General features: G+C 37.9%; 1 protein-coding gene across 1 annotated transcript in view; it reads left to right on the top strand.

The window, feature by feature from the left end:
• shisa9a (shisa family member 9a) overlaps positions 1–23,792 on the top strand; it is a 108,875-nt gene extending 85,083 nt beyond the window's left edge. The window contains exon 4 of the mRNA XM_033985161.2: positions 22,951–23,792. Within this exon, the coding sequence (XP_033841052.2) occupies positions 22,951–23,792 (842 nt within the window). The remainder of the gene's footprint in view (positions 1–22,950) is intronic.
• The last annotated feature ends 649 nt before the right edge of the window (positions 23,793–24,441 follow it).

Genomic DNA, 24,441 nt, shown 5'->3' with positions numbered 1-24,441 from the left:
CTGAACCCAACCAGAAAATATATAAAGTTCTTACTTTTTTTTTTTATTTATTTATTTATTTGATAGGGACAATGCACATTAATGAACATCTGTTGTAAACAAATGTAAATATGCCGGATTATAGCTACAGAGCTAATTTACATCCGCAGTCCCCAGGCAGGTAAAAAGTACAACAAATACATCACATTCGTACAATATACAAGAGTTAAAAAGTGAGAAGTAGAGTTAAAAAAAAAAAAAAAAAAAAAAAAAAAAAAAAAAAGGTAAGAAAAGTAAGAAGGGAGGTCCATGTATTGATTAGTGATCACATGACTGATTTGATTTCAGCCAGCGTTTGAGTTGAGTTTTAAAAGTGGATAATGTGGAGCACTCTCTTATTTGAAGTGGAATGCCGTTCCAGATCTTACTCGCCTTCACAGAAAGAGCATTTTGTCCAAAGGCAGTTTTTCTATAGGGCACCTCACAGTCTCCTCTGGACGAGGCCCTGGTCCTCATGCTTCGGGTGTTTTTTGTTTTGAAAAGGTCTGACATGGGAGGCGGGGCTAATCCATGTAGCACTTTGTAGATAAAACATGCATATTTAAAATGTTTAAAATTATCAAAACTAAAAAGATTATGCTTTTTTAAAATATTACAAACATGGAAAGAAAGCGGTTTCCTATCAAAGACCTTTAGGGATTTTTTGTAGAGTGATTCCATTATTTTGAGTGTATTTAAATTTGTTAAAGACCAACTTGTGATACAGTATTCAATGTGAGATAATATCATTGAGTGGAGAAACACTCTGGCAGCATCAAGGGTTATAAATGGCCTGATTTGCTTAAAATTTAGGAGATTGAATTTAACTGTTTTGGTAATTCTTTTAACATGATTCTTAAAACATAAAGTTTACGAGGTTAATCTCAGTGGTACTTAATCAAAAGTACAGATACGGAGCAAAAAAGTTACTCAAGTAAAAGTAAAAGTATCACATGAAAAAATCAACTTAAGTAAAAGTATTTAAGTACCTGTATAAAAATGTACTTTTAGAGTAAAAAGTAAGCACTTTTAATTTGCTTAAGTGTGAAGTGTAGGGATATTGATTAAAAATGATACATATTTTGATCATCAGTTGCAATACAAATACATTTTTTATTTTTTCTTATGAATTTTTTGTATTTATTTTGTTTGTAGTCAGGATGTTACCACGGACACGGTAAAAATAAGTCCTCAAATTATATGAAAAATACTTTTTACTTTTCAGTGCAGTTCAAAAATGTAGTGAAGTAGAAAGTACAGATACTGTTCTCAAATGTAGTGAAGTAAAAGTAAAAAGAGTACATTTTACAGATACCTAAAGTACAATACTAATTGTTCTCCTTTACCTTCCACCACTGGTTAACCTCCATGTGTTTGCAGATGTAGCTGATGTTTTATGTTGTGTGCTTCTCCTAACACTTTGTTCAGATCAGATAAGCAGTACACTTGATCAAGTATTTTAATAATATTTGGCCATTTTGTTCAGTACAACTGGCACTGAAATAAAAAGGTGTTAATAGGGTCTAATTTGTCTCCAATAACAATGGCACTAGGAGCTAATTTCTGAGTTGTGAACCACCGATTTTTTTCCCTCACAAAATCATATTCAAGTTTTCCTTTGACAATGTTGGTGAAGTTTATATAATTTTACTTCCTGTTTGAACATGGGCAGCAAATGTGACATACACGTTACCAAGCAACCACACTGTAAACAAGCTAACAAGCACCTCAGTGACATGGACAATTTAATTTTATTACATTTTAACAAGATTTTCACATGACTTATCAATATGTTTTAGAACTCAGTGCTACAATAGCATTCTCTTGCAAAATTAAGTGATAATTAAAAAAATATTGTACTTTAAAGGTCCTATATTATGCAAAAAGTACTCTTATGAGCTTTAAGTCATGTTAGAATGTTGTTAAAAACATACCTGGAGTTATTTTTAGTTTCATTCACACATGTTTGAGTAATCCTGGATTATAAACCTGTCTGCATCCCCAACGCTCAAAATGCTCTGTTTCACCTTGTGATGTCATGAAGTGGTAGTTTTCAAGTTAACAGCTCCTTTTACCTTTAGTTCAGTAGAGATTGGCAATTCCAGTGGCTGAAATGATCCAAATGATTCTATAAATGAAGGTGTGTGGATTTTAAAAACACAGTGGAGCACTTCCTGTATCACCACATGATGACATCACAAGGTGGAACAGAGTGTTTCCTGTTTGAGAGAAGAACACAGCCTAAATATGCAGGTTTGTGTGTTAAACATGTGTGAATGAAACAAAACACAACTCCAGGTCTGTTTGTGACGAGGAAATGACATTATAACTTATAAAAATAACGTAACACTGGCCCTTTAAATAAAATCATATCCATTTCTATGTGCATAACTGGTATTAATCATATTACATCACCACAGCATATTCAGATCCAGTGATGGCAATATGACTAAACAGTAGCTGATAGCTTTGACAGATGTTATTGATCTCACCGCCCCACTGGTTGCGCTGGGCGGCCAAACAGCTTGCCTATCAAGCTGTGCGCCTGCTTAATTCAGCCCTGGATGTGAATGAGCAGGGCTGCGTCTCTCTGACTCTGCCTCCTTGTGTTTCTGGCACTGCACTATTTCATAACTCAGTCAGCGGAGATCGACTGGTGAATATTTCAGCGTGGGCTTGTTTATGCTGGACAGGTGCCGACCCCGTGCACGCCTCATTTGGTATTCGGTCCAGTCCAGGGAGATATTATCCTGAAAGATTTCTGTGCAAACACTACAAGATGCCATTTGTCTGGCATTTATCAGAAAAAAGAATCTGCGACTCTTGTTTGTCAAGGCCACTGCTGCATGTCGAGTAGTTTTATGGCATAATAAAAAAAAAAAGGTCTGGAGGTCCGCCACGTTCTGTACAATACAAAGGAATTAGATTTTTTTCGCAGCCACTTAACTCCAGCTCTGTGTTTGTTTATTTGATACGAGTAGAATATTTAAGGCGATGTTTTTATGTATTTGAAGTGCAGTAATGGTAGAGGGGTCAGGACCTCCTCGTCTCCATGGAGATGTTATCGCTTGTTCCGGAAATTCAAGTGTTTTTATTGCTCAGTGTGCATTAAAAATATCGTTCTTACAGTCAGGAAAGTAGATGGATACGCCTCACTCACTCCTGTCTGTGTAGAGAGATACACAGATACAAGAATCAGCAGTGATACTCCAAAAACAGACACACCACCATAGAAAGATAAACAGATAGATAGATGGATAGATAGATAGATAGATAGATGGATCAATGATGGATGGATGGATGGACGGACAGATATACAGATAAACAGATAGATAGATAGACAGATAGACAGACAGATAGACAGACAGATAGATAGATGGATCGATGATGGATGGACGGACAGATATACAGATAAACAGATAGATAGATAGATAGATAGATAGATAGATAGATAGATAGATAGATAGATAGATAGATAGATAGATAGATAGATAGATGGATCGATGATGGATGGACGGACAGATATACAGATAAACAGATAGATAGATAGATAGATAGATAGATGGATCGATGATGGATGGACGGACAGATATACAGATAAACAGATAGATAGATGGATCGATGGTGGATGGATGGATGGACGGACAGATATACAGATATAGAGATAGATGGATGGACGGAAGGACAGACGGACGGAAGGACGGACAGACAGACAAATAGATAGACGGATGGATGGATGGAAGGACAGACGGGCAGATAGATAGATGATGGATGGACAGACAGACAGATATACAGATAGATAGATGGATGGATGGACGGAAGGACAGACGGATGGAAGGACGGACAGACAGACAAATAGATAGACGGATGGATGGATGGATGGAAGGACAGACGGGCAGATAGATAGATTGATTGATGGACAGACGGACAGATAGATAGACTGCTGGATGGGTAGAGAGATGATAGATGGATGGGCAGACGGACAGACAGATATACACATAGATAGATGATAGATAGATGGAAGGACAGAAGGACGGACGACAGAGAGATATACAGATATAGAGATAGACAGACCGACAGACAGATAGATAGATGGACGGATGGATGGAAGGACAGATGGATGGGCAGATATACACATAGATAGATGATAGATAGATGGATGGATGGACAGACAGACAGAGGTTTAATTCCATACATAATTTCAAACCTTCCGGGCAAAGACATAACATCTCCATGGATACAAATATTGGCAGCTCCTCCCCGTGTTACACAGTGCACCTTTAAGATAAACCTAGTCAACACCTGCAACATTATTTAGAGAAAAGTGACCCGATTTATTATTTCCTTAAAGATGGGGTATTATTAAAATCTTTCTCTCTTTTTTTTTTTAGCTTTCTACCATGTTAAATATTATTCCTTCATCAAAACACGCCTGAGTGATTCTGTAATCTCTCTCCGGGCCCTACTCGATCCCTACTTGCTGTGAGATTCTGTCCAACGCTCATCCTACAAGCCTGCGTCACCCATGCTCCCATATGACAATTCACTATAAATACACAAAAGCACGATACAAAACAGAGGGCAGACTCAGAACGTCAAAAACAAAAGTGAAAAACCCGTTAACAGTCAACACTGGCAACATATGCTAATGAAAAGTGACCCAGTTAGTTTAACCCAACACATCTTGTACGTTTCTATTTCAATTGTTTGCTTTATCTGAAACCAAATTTCTCAGTAAAAATGGTCTGCTTAGAGCATTTACAAAAGTACAGTACCACGCAGTACATTGATTTTCATCCATCTCACCCTTTCACCCAGTCTTTCTGTCTCCGTTTCAAAACATGAAAGCTTTTTCCTTATATCACGGTGCATTCACTGGCCTGACTCATCACCCAGACCCGACTATAATAGATTACCATGCTTGTTTACGCAGAATAGTGCTTTGTGCCCTGGAAGCATGCATTGTATAATCATGCTAGCAGTTTATATAACCGCCGGAAAAATTTAAAGACCTCCAGAATTGCATGAATGATAAGTGGACGTATTTTAAAAAGCCACCAAAGCATTTGCATATCAATGAGAAACGCCTACCACAGATAAGCACTGTCATTCAAAAGCCTCGGACCCCTGCATCGGTATTGTTTAGTAATTTTGTAATTCGCAAATAAACGGACAAATATAGACGCCAGACAATACGGTATTTTCAGCCGCACAAAAACCAGGAGGCATATTTGTGTCAATCCCGCAGGATAAGACAACAAAGGCACTCAAGAATTAGCAGCGATACTCCAAAAACCAGACGCGCCACTAAAAGAGACAATTCCTCTACTGACAGCTTCCGCCATTCATCTGAGTCCGTGCACTGTCGCAACTTGAGCAAAAGGGATAAAAAGGTTTTGAAAATGGCAATGTTCGCGACCGGAAGGCAATATTTCGGTGATGTTAGAAGCGTGGATTTCTTTCATCTCGCGCACATTGAACCAGATGGAGGCTGTGGAGAATGTAGTGGTGGAAATGGAACGCAAATGTGATAAATGTGATAAATGTGATGTGTGTTTTGGTTTCACTTTTTGTAGTATGTGGACTTTCTTTTGATGTTATGGAATCTTTAGACACAAAAACACCTGCCATGTTTGATGTCTTGATTAGCTTGGGGATCAAAGGGACTGGGAAGTCTTTATTTTTGTTACACCAAGAGCAAAAGGATAAAAAGGTTTTTAAAATGTCAATGTTCGCGACTGGAAGGCATTATTTTGGGTGATGTTAGATGTTACAGATTTCTTTCATCTCGTAGACATTAAACCAACAGATGGAGGCTGCACTCACTGTGAGGAGATGTGGAGAATATAATGATGAAAATGGAAAAGGATAAATGGTTTCAATTGCATTATGTGAATTTTTGATGTTATGGAATGTTTAGACGCAAAAAACACCTGTCAGGATTGATGTTTTGATTAGCTCGTGGATCAAAGGAACTTGGAACTGGGTGATTTTCCAATTTTGTTTCATGTGTATGATTTTCTTTTATTAGTAAATCCATGTCATGCTACATTTATTTATTTATTTATTTATTTATTTTTATTCTTAGGATTTTTATAAGGTCAAATTTAACCTCCTGAGACTCGAGCTCTTACAGGACTTTATTTGCAAAAACTATTAACTGCTTGAACACAGACATTTTGTGTAAAAAAACAAACAAAATGAGAAACAATTGTGCCTCTAGGAACAATGTGTCTCATTTGTGCTGCTGACAGGTGCAGGAAGACATATGCCTTTAAATAAGAATACAAAAAAAATTAAATAAATAAATGCATTTAAAAAATAAAATAAATAAAAATACAAAAAAATAAAAATAAATACATTAGAAAAATATAAAAATAAATTAATTAAAATACCATAGAAAAATAAAATATAAAATAAATAAATACAAAATAAAAATAAATAAATCTAAACTCTTAGAAATATTCCAAATTGACCATGTTCTTGTTGCTGTTCTTCTAAAAATTTGCACTGTGGCCTAAACGACCCAAAATGTGTTGTCCACAGATGAGGACACCAGGTCTCAGGAGGAGTCTTAATAAGGTTAATGTTAAATTTAATAACAACACCACCTAACTCCACACACTGTTACAATTTGAGCAAAGGGATGAAAAAGTTTGATGAAAATTGCAATGTTCATGACTAAAAAAGGCATTATTCTAGTGATGTTTGGGTTATAGATTTCTGTCATTTTAAAGACATTAAACCAATACATTGAGGTATTTCCTATGGGATGTGGAGACTACAGGGGTATCAGATGTATTACTGCTTCTAAGGGTGATTGCTTGTGACAAAAGGATACATACAATATTAGATTAAACATAAATGTGATTTGTTGTTATGGAATATGGAAGTCTTTACCTATAAACGGTGATTTCAAAGGCGTGTTTCAAATAAAATTAGCTTTTTATGTTTCATTAGGTCCAGGATCAAGCGAAATTACATGCCAAGAATCTTCATTTTGAATTTATTTGGAAATATTTTTATGATTTTAATGCTATGTTCAGTAATGTAGAATGTGATCGTCAGTTCCATTATAACGTAACTAATAAAAATTGCGTTATTCTGATGTTAGGACTGCAGATTTCTTCTCTTCTCGTAGACAGATGGAGGCTGTGGAGAAAATAGTGGTGGAAATGGAAGAAGAGGAAGGATAATGCAGGACTGATGGCAATGATGAGCAGTGTAGGAGAACACACTATCAGATATATTGCTACTTGTAAGGGTGATTGCTAGTGACAAACGGATATATACGACACTAGAATAAACACAGATAAATGAGTTGATAAATGTGTTGATTTAAATTGTGATATTTGCAGTTTTGATGTTATGGAATGTTTATACACAAAAAAAACACCTGCCATGTTTGATGTCTTGATTAACTTGGAGATTAAAGGAACTTGGAAGTATTTATAGTCCTATAAATTGAAACTTCAAAGGGGGTAAATACATAAATGCAGATTATTTTGTTTGATGTGATTGAGTAAAAGGTAATACAAAGTTGTTTTTTTTTGTTTGATTTTTTTTTTTTTTTTTTAAACATTAAAAAAATATCCAAGTCATGTCAAGAAATCAGATTTTTTTCTTGTTTTTTGTTAATTATTCTTTGAGTTTTGATGAGATTTTATACTGTGACAATGTACTGTTTTATTAGGTCACTATTTTTGAATGTGTTTGACATGAAAACACCTAAATTTCACAGTACTATAGTTTGGTTAGTGTACTTTCACATACAGTATATATTCTAACGTATTGAATGTGTATGGATTGAGTAGATTTTATCATATACTAGTAGTAAAGATGTGCGTCTAAATTTATAAAAGCTTTAGAACATGGCGGCGAGTCATGTAAAATGTCTAGAGCAAAGTTACGAGGCCATTGTGCACTACCCCCTTTGACAATAAAGAGCGTTTTCAGGGTGAGATTGGCTCCAGGCTCAATAAAAGAAACTACTTCACCCTTTTAGCTGCCAAGTTCTCCAACCACTTTAGCTTCTTTGTGGACATTTTCAGAAAGTCCTCATCGACCAAATACTTCCCACTTGAATCCTTCGACTTTCATGCCATTTTCCTTTACCTCGATACCTCCTACCTTTTTATCCCTCTTTCTCTCCTGCGCTTCAAGCATTTTCCAATTTTCACCATTGCTTAACCTCTATACATTTTCTCATTTGCGGGTTTTTTCCCTGCCACTATCCCTTTGTCCCCTCTTCTACACCTCCATCGCGGGTCGTCGTTGCCTTCTCGGAGAATCATTGCCAGGCTAATCTGGATCCCGGGCTTTCCAGCGGCCGTTATCTGATTGCATATAGGTGTAATTGAAGTGTGGTCAGGCAGCCCTCTTCTCCAGGCTGCACACTTGACTGACACATTTCCATTCCACAAGTGGGATTCAAAGAGGTTGCCATGGTGAAGAGATTGGATACCTGTCAGCCGATAGTGGCGTTACGGTTTAGGAATGATGGAAATGTCATAGAGGAAGTGAAGGAGAGGGGGAGGCTATTTTGGAAGCATAAGACAAACATGTGCATAAAGTTACCACCTAAATAATTTCTCGAGGCTCCAAGAAATCTAGCAAACTGAGAAACTGTGACTGTTTTCAAAAATATGTCTGACCACATACAAAAAGTCTTAGAAATATAACAAATAGACAAAAATAAAATCATGTTTTCATCTTTTTTGGATGTTTTTATTGCACAGAAATATGTACAAAAACACATTTTGTTGCTGTGAGCAGGTTTGGATATTCACAAACCTGATTCTTACTTGGCCTGGAGGGGTTAATGTCTCAACCTGTTGTCGCCATGGAAATGTTGTTCTTTGGCTATAATATTCCATACTATAGAATAAAACATATTTATCTCTATAGAGAATGTTGTAAAATATGTTTTAACTCTATTTCTATGGAGTCATGAAGGTGATGTTCCACCTCTAGAAAGTTAAATTTTATATTTCACTAAAAAACATCTCGTAACCATCATACCAATAGATAAAAATGTTGAAACAGTTGATTTGATTTGAGACGGTCTTGCTTCCAGTCTGACAGCCACCAATATAGACTTATAACTGAGGGTATTTTAAGGTCAACCATGAACTCTATAAAGAAGTGGACTAAGGGAGAGTCCAAATAAAACATGAACTTTTTAAGACCAAAATGAACGCGGTGGCTAGTAGGTTAGCTTTGTCCATATATACATAAACAGGCACATTTAAATGCAACCTTAAACTTTCTTGATCCTGTTTTAAACCCACCCCATCCATCCCCGTCCGCTCACCTCTTTTCTTTAATTGCCTCTGCCACTTTCCCTGTGGTCCTTAGTTGAGCAGATAAGCCACACCGCTGTCAATCAATATCCATCTACACTGTCCCGCCGAGCGCCTCTATAAGGTCACTCTATCGAACCCCGGCCCCCGCTAAAGCTCAGGGCGCTGGCTAATAAAGGCGCTGGATGCAGACCTAAGAAAAAGAGGCCACTTGGTTTGAACATAAATGACCAATTACTGGTGTCTTCTGATGCTAAAAAGTCCAAAGTATCTCAAAAGAAAGCGAAAAGGCGCTGCATCTGATTTTAAAAATGTGAAAAAACAGAATTCATTTTAGATGTTTTGCAATGGTCCAAAGTTGCACTGTGCAGCATTACTTCCTGGTTCACAGATGATAAAAAAGCTTAGCACACACCAATCTCATTTTGACCCTAAGAGGTGCTTATACATTATATCTGTGGGCTACTCGGGCAGAACTTTATTACACTTTATTACACAAAAATCAGGTACAGCCCCTTTAAGAGATTTTTTTAGCATTTGGGAATGATTGTTTGTGTTTCAGCCACTTTGGCCGACTAACATTATTCAACCACCAATTTACCACCCTGTTTAAGTAAAGTGTGTTTGTAGCATGTATTTGCGTGCTAACTTATATTTATTAATTAATTGTTGATAAAAAAGAAAAGTTACTGTGTGAATTGGGCTGAGTTTGACTGAGATCAGTAGATTGAGATTCGACTGTTGGAGCTGGTGTAGTAAATAAGAAATGCAGGCAGGAGTTATGTCAAGTGCTGGTACCGTATATTGAAGTGAATTATATTACAAAATAATATTTACAGAAACAAAAATAGCAAAACACAAAATAGTAATAATAATGACAACAATAATGAAAACCCCGAATATTTACAGTCTGCAGATTTGAACCGGTAAGATGTGATGGGTAAGTGCACTTTAAGTTCTAGTTGGTTGAGATGAGTTGGTTGCAACAAAAGGAAAAAAATGAAAGGAAATAATCCGTACAGGTGGAGTCCACTTATCAGTACTTTTACTTTATACTTTTCAGTATTTGAGAGTATGTCTTTGCTTAGTATCCATTTGTATTGTTCATTAGAATAGTGTCCATTGGCTTTGATTATAGTTAAAAAGTCAGTAAAAGATAGAGAGGAAGGGGGGGCAGCCTCCTACCAGACCCGTAGGTGATGAAGCTGTAGGTTCTGGTCTCAGCTCGCCATCGTAATCAAGAACACCTGGCCAATTCCCCAGTTTAACATCGCATGATGGCGGCAAACGGACTCCCCACGGACGGAGGTTAGCTCTTTTCACAGCTGCCTCGGTCGCTTCCCCCACAAACTCTGACTAGGAAGCTGCAGACACAGATTGAAAAGACGCTCTGCTGTGATTGGCGGACTCGGGTCACGTGATTAGGGGTGTGGTTACGTAAGGCACGTATGAGACACGGAGGGCAGAAATAAATATATAAATGTAGCTTTTATATAAACAAGATTTAACGACAGGTCAAAGCAGGAGTTTAATAAAACATTTTTTTAATAAGACAGAATTTTAACCTGGGTTACATGTTGCTCAAGGATGCAACTTTACAGAGATCAAACCAGCAACCTCCACGTTTGCCTTCAGTGACGTCACCTCAATACAGGCGAGTCACGCAACATTTAATTTCAGGAGCATTTAAAACCAATAAGCAGCACTGCATTAACAATTAAGAGGAAACTAAGTTCAGAGATACTGTCAAAAATTAAAAAGATTTAAAGATGCCAAACAAAATCCCACCAAAAGGACGTTATGTGAGCTTAAACAAGTCTGTCTAATAAACTTGTCTGGTTGGTGTCTCATATGAAACGTCAATAACAAAACAAACTATTCTTTGAAAATAAAGTCAAACAGATCATTTGCATTTTTGACAATAGTCTATACAACAACAAATAACTGAAAATGTGGCACAGCTGAGACTGAACGAACTTTAGTGGAGTTTTAACTGAGGTGACTTCAATGTGCCACGTTATTATTAACATTATAAACTCACTTTTTCACTGTGGAGCCTCTCTAGCAAGTGCTTATTATCCAATCACAGGACACGTACATGTGCGGTTTGTGTAAGACCTTCTTGCTAGCCCTGAAATGTCTAGAAAAGAAAAACAAACTACCACAATAAACAACACTGGAAGCTTCTCAATGAAGTTTATATAAAATAACATGAAGAGAACAGAGAATAGGGAATATTTTTGTTTGCAAACTTATGAAAATAAAATAAATTCACCCGTCAACCTGGTAAATTTGTAATATGCAAGTCAGTCTATATGTTGAGATTGATGGAAAACTACTACTAAACTAAGGATACGTATTATGGAACTTTTCCTCTCCACAGATCTGAGCTGTAACTTGGCCTGGTGCCTGCTCGTCTCCGTGTAGATAAAGAAGTTAATGCTGATTGTGCAACATTCCAGTCAAAGTGATAATATCTCCATAGAGACGAGCAGATGGGGGCATTTCAAGACGGTGGAGTAAAAATGTACAAGAAACACAGTCAAGTTCTCGGTGTAATGAAAACTGCAGTAATGAAGTCGGTGCTATATATCATTTTTAGTGTTGGATAACATGAGATTGATCTAGAATAAACCGTGTCTAATTGAAAGCTTTACTGAAATGTGATTCTAAAAACTGCACCTTTGTAAAAATAGACCAGAACCGTGACCTGATTTTCTCTCTCACATCTAATTTTGAATCACATCTGACTTGTACTACATTATTAAATATCACCTTTGATCATAATATAGATTACAAATGATAGCTCTGATTTAATCTTCTGTATCCTCTTCACATGCAAACGAAGAAGAGGAGAAATTAAGACATTTCAGATTATTTTGGACTGACGCGGCGGAAATACGCGTCTTTAATTCTGTCTGAAGATCTGTAGATGTGTTGTTTTTTTTTTATCTGTGATCAAAAACAGTCATTTGCATTTCAGTATTTATATTCCAAGCCAAATATTTGTCAGTGGGTTTGAATATATGAGCTGATTACTGTCTGTTACTGTATCAGGCTTGAATATTTTTGCATAGGTGATTAGTCTTGGCGTCGGTGAAGACAGTAAAGCCAGAGGAGGATCGTGGAAGAGCTGCAAAATATAAATAATTAGACGCAAAGTAGTAACCGATAATTAAAACTGAATTGCAATATGTAGCAATAGTAGTCGGGTTACAGATGCAGGAGAAAAGCAAGTAACAGTTTGTTTTTCAAGGTATTTTTGAGCAATAAAAACAGCAGTAATAGGATAAATGCAAGATTGTTTAACACTATGGAACTTTCCCGGCAAAGTAACATGCAGCAGTATCTCCGCGGTAACAAGCCGATGTCAGACCCTGCATTAGATAAGCATCTTTTGTGCGACACTACCTAATTTTTTGCTTGGTTTGCCACTGCAAGGATCATTCATAGTTTATGGTAGTTTCTGCATAAGAACCATAAGCATGAAATGAAGTTGTAAATTCAATGGAAGACTGTTATTATCTTTCTCCCATTATCTCTGATTATGGCCAAATATGATGTGTGAACGCAGCAGCACAACGCATGCATTTCAGACATGGTTATCGTGGTTTTCAGACAAATTGTTTCAGTCTGATGCAAAAGACGTGCATTTTTACGTTGACTGGGCTCGACTCTTCACAGATTTGAGCTGTAACTTGGCCTGGTTTAATGCTGTACAATGGCTGTGTAATCCCTCAGTCGTCCAGGTCTGATCAATGGCAAAAGATGAAGTTTAAATCTGTCAGCTGGACAAATCGTTGTAGGAGTGAAGACGTTTCGCCGCTTCTTCAGTTCTGGTCAGATTCACTGCTGGACACTGCGTTCTATCTGAAGGGAGGAGCTAACTGCACTGAAACTGTAAACAGCTATTGGCCCCAGTTTCAGCCTTAACAAACCTATTGTAACGCTAAGTCGGCTCGGCGGACTGACTGCTTAAGTTGAGTAACGTTGTATTACTGTAGAGGTGATCAGAAAACTAAATTCAGAAAAAAGCCAAAAACTGTATGAATGAAAAGTGGACACAGGGTAAAATGAAAATATGAATATATTATAGATATTTCAATGTGCATTTACATATAACCAGGTATGCAATAATATTCAATAGATACAACAGCATGTGTATATGATAGACATGTATATTAATATATATTATAGACAGGAAGAAATGCAATGAATGAAATGAAAATCAAACCAAAAGGAAAACTTCAGGAGTGCTGAATATTTCTAGTCCCGTGAAACTACTGAATGTCCATTCATTTGCAATATGTCCATGTCTTTTGAAACGTGTTTCAAAGTTCAAAGTTCAATCCAAAAATAAATAAAGTTTGATTTCCTACCACAATGTGGCGTTTGTAGCTCGCCATCACGGGACTAAAGAGGAATATCCTTTTACCAGAAGATGAAGAGGAAAAGAAAAACCTGCACATGGTCAAAGGAAAAAACTAATTCACATCATTAATTAGAGCTGTAAGCCTCCGAACTAATGACATAAATATAAATTAGCAATTATTTTGAAATGCAATACATTTAAATGTTCAATAAATTTAGAAATTAAATTCCTAGATTGTTATATTAACACCGAGTTAAAAAACAGGTCAAAGTGCACCTTTAAATCAAAATTAGCTGTAAAGCTACAGTTCATCAATAGCTTTAAAAGCTTATCAAATATTTTCAAATCAAATTCACTTAAATATCATTTGCGCAAAAAAAAAAATCAAAATATGTAGCTACATTCACTCATAATACATCACAGTACAAAACTATCATGGCCGCCAAAAGAGTAACTCAAAATAACATAAACGGACACTAAAACGGGCCCACATAACATAAATGAAAGTGTCCTTTAAATGCTAAAGGTTTGGCCTTTAATTCGGCAGGAATAATAAATCAAATAATGTCCGTATTTAATCAATAAACACGTCAATAGGTCGCGCTAATAACGCGCTAGCATTAGCCGAATTAGCTGCGGCCTCCAAGGAGTTTTGAATACTCAAACGCAAGAGAGCGGTAAAGTGGCGTGTGTTTAACTGTTTAACTAAAACAACGGCAACTCAACATGATATCGTGACTCACCGATGAGCGGAAGATCAGATGGACGGTAAGTTGAGGAAGAATGAGCCACGGAAAAGTTAGGACGCCAACTCCAGAGAACAAACAGCAGCAACAGCACCACAGTGAGCAGCAGCGGGGAGCAGCAAACAGGAAGTGACGGGGCGGGGCCAGGTGATACTGAAGGGGCTCACCGGAACAGGAAGTAGAGATGGGGGGCCGCTAAGTCACGTGGGTTACACTATTCAACCTTTAATGGCCCTCTTATTGTTCTCTTTTGTTTATTTTTGTTTGCTTTGGGTCTGAGGATGGAATCAGCAAAACGTCTTCACTCCTGCAACGATTTGTCCAGTTGACAGATTTCAATTTCGTCTTTTGCTATTTAATGCTGTATGTGTAGGACTGTCAAAAGTATAAAAAAAACAGACACTAATCGATACTAAAACTAGAATTGAAACTGCAAACTCATATGAGCAGGTATTGATGTTGATGTTGAGTATAAACATAGACTAGTATATGTCCATGGACCACTAAGGATTACACGTCACATTTTATTTTTCATCGTCGTCATGGTATCAGAATCGAGTGTCAAAATTGGGTTTGAAATTTTAGTACCGTGACATGCAAAACCTTCAATACAGCAGCAGTGTCTCAGCCACCTCATCCTCTCAATGTTTGCCTCATGTTCGTTACGTTGCCATGCCAACCGTCACATCTTTATCCAGTCACTGTCAAAGCCTATCCAATATTATCACCTCATCTCTAAAGCCCGTGTGACGCCCTCCCTCCTCTTCCTCTCCCTCCTCTTCCTCTCTTCTCTCTCTTTTAGACTACTAGTTGAATCTAATAGGGATTTTACGTCCCTTGTTGATGTGGGCTTTGTGGAGGTGTGCTATCGCTCGTTCCCGGCGCCTAAATGTACCCGGTCTCCGCGGGACTCTTGGCCTTCCCACCGTGAGAAGCACCACTGTGAGGCGACGGTACTTTGGCGGTTCCACTCACGTACGCCGCGGGAGATGCGCGCTGCCCGATTGATTCACCTGTCGCCTGAGCAAGTTTGATCCCTCGGGTGCTCTCTCTCTCTCTCTCTCTCCCACTTTCGCTTTTTCTCTCTGCGCCTGGCTCTGTTTTGTACGACAGGTAAAGAGCAGATCACGGGTGAGACTGCACTTTTTTGGGGGGGAGGGGTGTCCTCCTGAGACCTGGTGTCCTCATCTGTGGACAACACATTTTGGATTGTTTAGGCCACAGTGCAAATTTTTAGAAGAACAGCAACAAGAACATGCTCAATTTTGAATATTTCTAGGAGTTTAGAATATTTATTTTTATTTTGTATTTATTTTTATTTGATTAGATTTTTTTTTATTATTATTATTTATTTGATTAGATTTTTTTTATTGTTTTTTTTTATTTATTTTTTTGTTTTATTTTAATTAATTAATTTTATTTTATTTATTTATTTTTATTTGATTTTATATTTTTGAATTTTTATTTGTTTTATTATTTTTTATTGTTATTGTCATTTTATTATTTATTTGATTTGATTTTTTTATTGTTTTTTTATTTTAATTAATTAATTTTATTTATTTATTTTATTAGATTTTATATTTTTGTGTTTTTATTAGTTTTATTATTTTTTATTTTATTTTTTTATTGTATTTTAATTTATTTATCTTATTTTATTTATTTATTTTTATTTGATTTTATATTTTTGAATTTTTATTTGTTTTATTATTTTTTTTAATTGTTATTGTCATTTTGCTTTTTACAATATATGTGTTCAACCACTTAATAGTTTTTGCAAATAAAGTCCTGCAAGAGCTCGGGTCTCAGGAGGTTATGGTTTTACTTCCTGGTTGGACACGAGCGGCAGACGCGACAAACGTATGTAGCGTAGACTGTACATATAAACGGACATAGCTAACCTGCTAGCCGCTGCGTTCCACATAGGAAGTGATCATGGGTGCACTTCTGATCAGGGATTCCCCAACCTTTTTGCACCATGGACTGGAATAATGTAGGTTTTATTTTCACGGACCGGCCTTCTACGTGCGGCAGATAAATACGGCAAAAATAAGTTAAGTGCATAAAAAATACAACTCACCGGGCCGCTGAGTCAGAGGGAGTCCTGCACTTGTTTCTTTGCGGTGAGGTGGTCCCGTCGAGGAGTGATGAGAGACGATGACGCCCGCAGTGTGTTTCTTATGTCCAGTCTGCTCCGTAATTTTGTCTCGTTGCCGTCACTGCAGAAAAGTCCACTTCACACAGACGGGATGTCGGAAATGGCAGTAAAGTTTTCAGTGCGATGTTGTGTTTAAGACCAACGTCATTTGCAGTGTCCATCAGCTGATCCTCTTGTTGCACAGACAGGCCCGATTCTGCCGGTTTACTCACAAATGTGCCGTGGATCCGTTCATGCGCAGATCGTGGGTCCTTTTTTCCATTTTATATCTACAGACAAACTTATTACTGCGTCATGAGGGACAGGCGAAAGTAACGTCAGAGAATATTTAAAGTGGACGTATTATGCAAAAGTTTTTAACCATATTATCGTCGTTTCTAGTGCTTGGACTCTCGGCTTCTTTGTGCGCTGCAAATCTTTCCGTGCTTTTCAAATGACTCTCTTTTTTACTATTTATTTGTATGACAGAAGCCAACGTGAGGACTCATTTAACTACAAACTGATCACATAGAGAAATGACCGAGCTCATCATCACTACTCCCCATATCCTTATCTGATGAGTAACTGTGATGAATATTTGTTACAGGCAAGAAATTCTTAGAAAAACATGAAAGCAGAAAGATAAAACATGTCATCTAACCATTACAGAGACTATTTTTAATCATTTTAGTATTGTATAGTTGTTGGACTTTCAGCTTCTTTTTTAGGATTCAAATCTTTTGGATCTATTCTCTTCAAAGAGCCGCTCAAAATAAAGATTTATAAGACAGAAACCAACGTGAAAACTCAATTTATCTACAAACTAATCGCAGAAAGAAATGACCGAGACTCAGATTTGTTTAAATGGTTCAAACTGAGACTCCCACGGTGGGTGTTTACGCTTTGAAATAATGAAAATGTAAATCAAACTTTGGTCTACAATAATAATAATAATACTGCTCTTACGATGCCAAATATGTTGTTTCTGTGCACGAAGCTCTTCTTTGTGGAGGAAAGAAAAGGATTCGTCCGACTTATCACTTCTCAGTAGTTTCTCTTTCTCATTTACCTTTGTTTTCATGCTCGTTTTTACGCCCGCCGCGCTGTACTTTCTCCGTTCTACCATTGTATTTTCTTAATCCATGTAACGTGTAGGACAGTCACATCCACTACCTGCTGCCACGAGGCTCAGCTATTCATCAACTTCACGACAACTTCACAGCTCTTTGTTTAAATGTTCCTTCGCTTTTGTATTTCTTCTTCTTCTGTACTTTTTTTCCACAAATTGCCATGACTGACTATGATAAATGAAGTACGATTTACCACAGGCGCTATCCCACCAAACCAAGAAATACTTCAAACATAAAAACCTGTCATACATGAACGTAGTACTGTAGAGGGAGCATGTACTGTGTGGTTTTCTTATATCTATCCTGATATCTCCAAAATGTAACTTTCCTAATAGAGTAGTGAGCCGCCTCAGGGAAGAACAGTGAAACTTGAAACTTTGCAACAACATTAAAGGAGCAATCATATGCAAAAATGTACGTTTATGAACTTTTAACCACGTGTAATCCTCCCTTGTCCTGCGTTTGAGTTTTCTTCTACCCCCTATTTCAGCCCGCAGCCCTGTATTGACTTTTTGTGACTCTTTGAAACGTGCACATGGATTTAAAAATGTTGCACAGTCACTATGATTTGAAAAAAAATAAAAAAGAAAGAAAGTCAAACAAGGACTTATGCAATTGATGGTTCCTTACAAAAGAAAAGAACATGTGTAAACTGCACACTGTTCAAAACAAATCACTTTTTACAAAATATGACTCAGGTAACAGTTCACACCTTAGGGTAATACGGAGGATTTAACTAATAACAGATACTCCTTACTGCGATCAACTAGGGTGTGTTACTTTCAGTGTAGTTAGCTTCTTCAGACGGATATTTACGGCAGTGACTTACATATATATTTATATTTACGGCAGTGACGTACAGATATATTTATATTTACGGCAGTGACGTACAGAACACTGTCAGAACAGAACAAGCCACTAGGATGAGGCAAAACATATTCACATACTAAAAACTTTTGTCCAATTGACAGAATACCTTTGCAATAAATGACCTAAAGCATAACCGGCCTCGCCTATAAGCAGACGAAACAGCTGCTTAGGGCCCCGAGGCCACCAGAGGAGCCTATACATTTATATAGAATAATATAATATATCAAGTTTTATTGGACACAGGGTTTGTGTGTTTACAGCAGACTAAATATCCCTCTAAAACTATTACATTTGTTTTATATCTATAGTAGCAAAATATCTGCTGCTGCTATGTTTCTTTTTGAGTCGGGCAGAGGTGAGGGCAGCTCTGTGTTTACACCGGAGCAAGGACCCGGCATAATGTAAATGTAAGTCCACTGTCGCCAACTGGAACACATTAAAATCCACCAGAAATGAAGAAAAAATGTAAAAAAAAATCATGAACCCCCTTTATATGTTTGTGTTCTGTTCTTGTGACTGTTGTAGTTGTGACGTTCTGGATGTTTTCAGTCTGATGTTGGTCAAATAAACACAAATACAACTGTTCAATGTGATGAGAGCAGAGTCAGAATGTTGTTAAATGTGAATCACCAATATCTGAGTCAGGAGGCATCTACTGTCGGGGGCCCCAGCCACAAATTCAGCTTAGGGCCCCCAGAAAGCTACACATATGTATTTTAACATGTGTTTACTCAAGGCATAGGATATAATGACATTCGCCACCTCTTTGCTTGGAATGCTCCAGCATATGACTTTAAACGAATCTCAATTAAGACGAGCAGGTTACTCCAACAGGCCAAGTTACACGTCAGATCTTAGCAGAGGAGAGCACGTCACAGTTTGAACGCTTGTTTTGAATGTATTTTGAGCAATAATAACACATATAGTTGAATGAAAGTGACTGGGATATGCTTAACGCCACACTGCGGAACATTCCAGGCAATAGCAACTCTATGAAGAGAAACACGCGGGAACCCTCCTTCAGAAAAGTTACATAGCGTTCCTTTAGGCCCTAACCCAACATAATAACATAACTATGATTATCGCTACTTTTTTTTTTTTTTAAATGTACTCTTTGTCAATTTTTTTTCTTTTTTGCAAAACGTCCAACATCAATCCACCTCTTTGTACATGGCTACGGCGTTAGTTTCTCTTTCAGGATCAAAGCTGATTTATTGGCGTTTACGGCGCCATGGCGAGCCGACTGTGAGTGTGTTAACTTTATCTTCAAGGACGAGGAGGCAACAAGGCTTAAAGGAGCAATGGCGGAGGCTGGGAATCCGACGGAAAAAAAGGTCACATTTGTCAGCGATAAGAGAGAGCGTACCCGCCTGACAGTGACTGACAGAGCGCAGAATATATGCAAGGCGTGAAGGCAAACAGCAGACGGCAACTCGCAAGCAGAGATGAGGGGACGTCTGCAACATGCGGTTACTATGGATACTAAAGATGTGGGACCTATATTACGCTTTTTTTATAAGTTATAATGTTGTTTCCTCATCACAAACAGACCTGGAGTTGTGTTCTGTTTCATTCTCACATGTTTAACGCACAAACCTGCAGATTTAGGCTGAGCTCTTCATCTCAGTTCCACCTTGTGATGTCATCAAGTGGTGATACAGGAAATGCTCTACGGTGTTTTTAAAACTCATCTAAACTCATACATCTTCACTAAAAATCATTTGGATGATTTCAGCCCTGGAATAAAAGAAGCTGTTAACTTGAAAACGACCACTTCATGACATCACAAGGTGGAACGGAGCGTTTTGAGCTTAGTAGATGTAGACAGACTAACGATAAAGTGTTACTCAAACATGTGTGAATGAAACAAAACACAACTCCAGGTGTGTTTTTGAGGAGGTAACAACATTATAACATGACTTAAAATCAATTCTGTGTAATATAATAAGAAATATCACCCTTCAACTAAATGCAGATTGTGATTTGTACATGTTGTTCATTGTAGTATTGACCTAAAATGGATATACATGGATCGATTTACTTTCTGCCATCACTCTAAAGCTAACAACTAGCATGCTAACCTCACACTCAACAATAAAATGCTTCGTAATAAGAATCCAGACAGTACAGTAAGGGAGGTGTTATTGTTCTGCCTGTAATGTTTTATGATGGAACCTATCTCGCATTTTCTTTCGATCTTAAAAAAGGTTAACGCTGATCCAGTCATGATGGCGTCACATGTTTGTCTCTATGGTGATGCACAGTATAAATCTAATGTCATGCTGTTAAACGTTCCAGGAAAAACAAAAATATCGTCATAGAGACAAGCAGGTAGCTGGTTATTCATCATAAAAGTTGCACAGTGCATCTTTAGAGAAGACATATTAGACTTTGTTCATGTAAAACCCATGTAGATTGTGATTTAAAGTTTAGTTCATTGTAAACTGCAATATTGATATGAAACACCTAATTAAGGGAACGGGATCCAGTGACCCCACCATTTCATAGCAGCAGATTTTACTTTACAGTTACTTGTATTTTTTGTGATATTTTCCTATATGTAGGGAGCAGAGATTTATTTTTTATTTTTTTATTTTTTTAACTAACAATGCAACTTTATTACATATCTTAATGTCATGAAGATTAATGGAATTAGTATAAAGTAGATTTTAAACTGATTTAGAGTAACTGTGTTAAAGTACAGTAGCAATTGCCCAAGTACATAAGGCCTGACCAGTTTATTTTATTGATTTTATTTTATTTTACTTTATTTTAATTTAATTTCTTTTTTTGTTTTTTTTATTTTATTTTATTTATTTTTTTATTTGTATTTATTTATTTATTTATTTAACTTCATTTTATTTATTTTTTTAATTTTGATTTTGATTTTTAAAATAATTGTAAGCATGTACCGAACAATAGTTGGGAAAAACAAAACATCCAAATACTCAAACCTCAAATGCAGGATAATACAGGATTACTGAAACATGAAAGAATCAATCCAAGTACAACTTTGTGTAAGCTAATTACGAGAGAACACCGTTACAGCATCGTTAAAAGCTCATAAAAGTCCATTTGTAATACTATGTGCCCTTTATTCAGGATTAAGAGCTTGCCAGTGACATCTATAAGCCATGAGAATGCAATAATATTATAATAGTCCCTCAAAACATCTCATCTGCTGACAAAAATAAGTATATATTTTTTTACATCACCAATTATTTTGAGGCATTGTTCCAGAAAATATTAAACGACCATTTGAGTATTTCTGCTTTAATGGACAAACAAATACAAGCCGTTATCTCGTGACATTATCCTGACATCCTTCTACCCACGAGAAGAACTGGTTAAAATGGACAGTAGTAAATCTTGTTTTGGGTGATTCTTTTGACAGTTTAATTAATGCACAATCTGTTTTTTTATTAAATTGCAATATGCTGCTCAATAACTGTTTCTAGTCTCGGGGTTCACAACAGTGCTCAAAATTGCTGCTTGATGGTAACCTTGGTACCTGCTGCCTAGCTTAAAAAGAAAAAGCGAAATCTTCTCTGCGGTCTCACGTCACACGCTGGGTTTCATGTTACCAAGATTTAAGACTATGATTTTTATTTTAGCTGCAAAAGGGAAGAGGCTTCAGTGGCAGGGAGATCTCCGCAGAGGGAAGATGGGCAAACTGGTCACTTTGGGGGGAAATCTGCTCATTTTGTTTTAAGATGTTCCAGTGTGGGCACATGGTGTACTTTTCATGACTCATTTCTCATAGGGTGTTATCTAATTACATCAGTTTAAGCATCTGTTTACTCAAAATGACTCATAAAGTACTAAAAGACCCTCAGGAAATGTCAGAGGTTAACGGGACAATTGTGGTAATAAATGTTGTTGAACGGTATCTGAAAGCTGTGTTCATTTTCCACCAAGGAAATCTCGCACAGAACACACACATAATTATGGATTTCAGCATCTTGTTACGGCAACATTTTGAGGACTTGTCATTCAAAAGGTTCACAAATTTGTTTTAAATGGTTAATTGCTATGATGCCAATGGTTCAGATTCCGAAACCAATGGATTGTCAACGTCAAATTTATGAGTTCCAGTTCTGTGATTTCTGTGTTTTAATTTTATACGCATCAACACATCAGTTAGCAGCGCTGCAATTAAAAACAGTTGTTAGCATTTTGCAAGGCACAATATGCTACATGTTCCATACAGTGACAAAACTGGAGCCCACCCAAAAAGGTCTCATATTAACCCTGATGCTAATGGTGCTAAAAGTGTCCAGAGCGTTAAAAAAAACCCAAAACATAAACAAGTAGAACGATATATTTTAATTAAGGATGTACGTGTTTTAAGTACTGTTTTCCTGTTTGTGTTTTTCAGCGGCCAAGTACAACGGCGAACTCTACAACAAGCGACGACTGATGGTGGAGCTTCCGTCCAAGGGAGGACTCCCCATGCAGCCGATGGGCAACTCCCGACAGGTCATGAGCAACATGACCCCTCCGATGACGTCAAACCCCATGACCTCTAACCCCATGAGCTCCTCTCAGATGCAGATGAACCCCTCCATGGCCCAGATGATGCCCATGACTTCCATGACTCCAATGACATCCATGACGTCTATGCCGCACATGACTTCTATGACGCCGATGACCTCCCTGTCGCACATGACCTCCCTGACTCCTATGACCTCGCTCGGACCCTTGACCCCTGAGCCGGTGGCGACTTACACCACACTCCCGACAGAGCGCCACATGGCCGGAGGAGTTGGATCGACGGGACAGCGGCCCAATGGCCAGAAACTGAAAAGCATCCACACTCACCCAGCCCACAGCTCGCACAGCCACCCTCACGGCCATAGTAGCAAACCGCCGGGAATGGGTGGCACAACCTTGGCGCACATGTCAGGGACCATGCCGGGGGGTACGTCTCTGGGTATGTCCAGGCTAAGCGACGCTCCCATGAGTACGGCAACCATGGGGCGCCCGTTCGCGTATAATTCCAACACGATATCGGCCTCGCACTCCATGGGACTTGGGATTAAGGGATGGGACGGTACGGAGACGGTTGGGAGGAGGAAGGCTTATGGTCACAAAAGGCCTCAATGCACCATCCTGGAGCCCAACCAGCTCCACGGGACACGGGGGCAGAGCCGAAGTCAGCACTTTCTTCCTACCCAACCGTACTTCGTCACCAACAGTAAAACGGAGGTGACTGTGTGAGACACTCCGGGGCGATTTTCTTGTTTTTCGAAAGTATGCATGTGGAAGCGTGGTACTGGTATCCCTACGGAAACCACCTTCATCGGGCAGGTCTTTTTGTGTCGTCATGTCGAAGGCTTGTTGCTGAGTGATTGTCACATGTGAGTGCTCCTCGTTTTACAAAACCAAGAAGTTCACCGAATCCATTGGAGTACACGGTTCGTAAGGCGCCATCGGCAAAAAGCGTGTCTGTGTCCGCATGGGATATTAGATTGTCTGACGCGGCTAATATCCATCCAGTAATGACTATGTTAGATTGCGGTAACACATAGCTAATAAAACTGCCGACCGCTGATAAAGACAGGCAGGTTTTTATGAAGCAATATAAAGGAACAACCATGGAACGGATTGCAAGAGGAGACCACCTGAACAGCTCATCTGCCAATCAAAGAACTACCTTGTACCTGTAAACCCCGTACAAATCTTCACAGGGCTCGAAAATAGACACGTGCCAATGGGGATGGACATTGTAGGGCTTTTTTGAACTGTGTCTTTTCCATAAACTGTGCACAGAATGGAGATTGTCACTGCCATTGTTCGATTGTGGTCTCATGTGCGGGCTGACAGCTGGTCGGGGCAGGGGGTTAGCATCTAGCGTCTGGATGGCGTT

The sequence above is a fragment of the Periophthalmus magnuspinnatus genome, chromosome 19 (genome assembly GCF_009829125.3).
Source record: "Periophthalmus magnuspinnatus isolate fPerMag1 chromosome 19, fPerMag1.2.pri, whole genome shotgun sequence".
Taxonomy (NCBI): Eukaryota; Metazoa; Chordata; class Actinopteri; order Gobiiformes; family Gobiidae; genus Periophthalmus; species Periophthalmus magnuspinnatus.
Note: the sequence above shows the minus strand (reverse complement) of the source record. Positions and strands in the feature narration are given on the sequence as shown.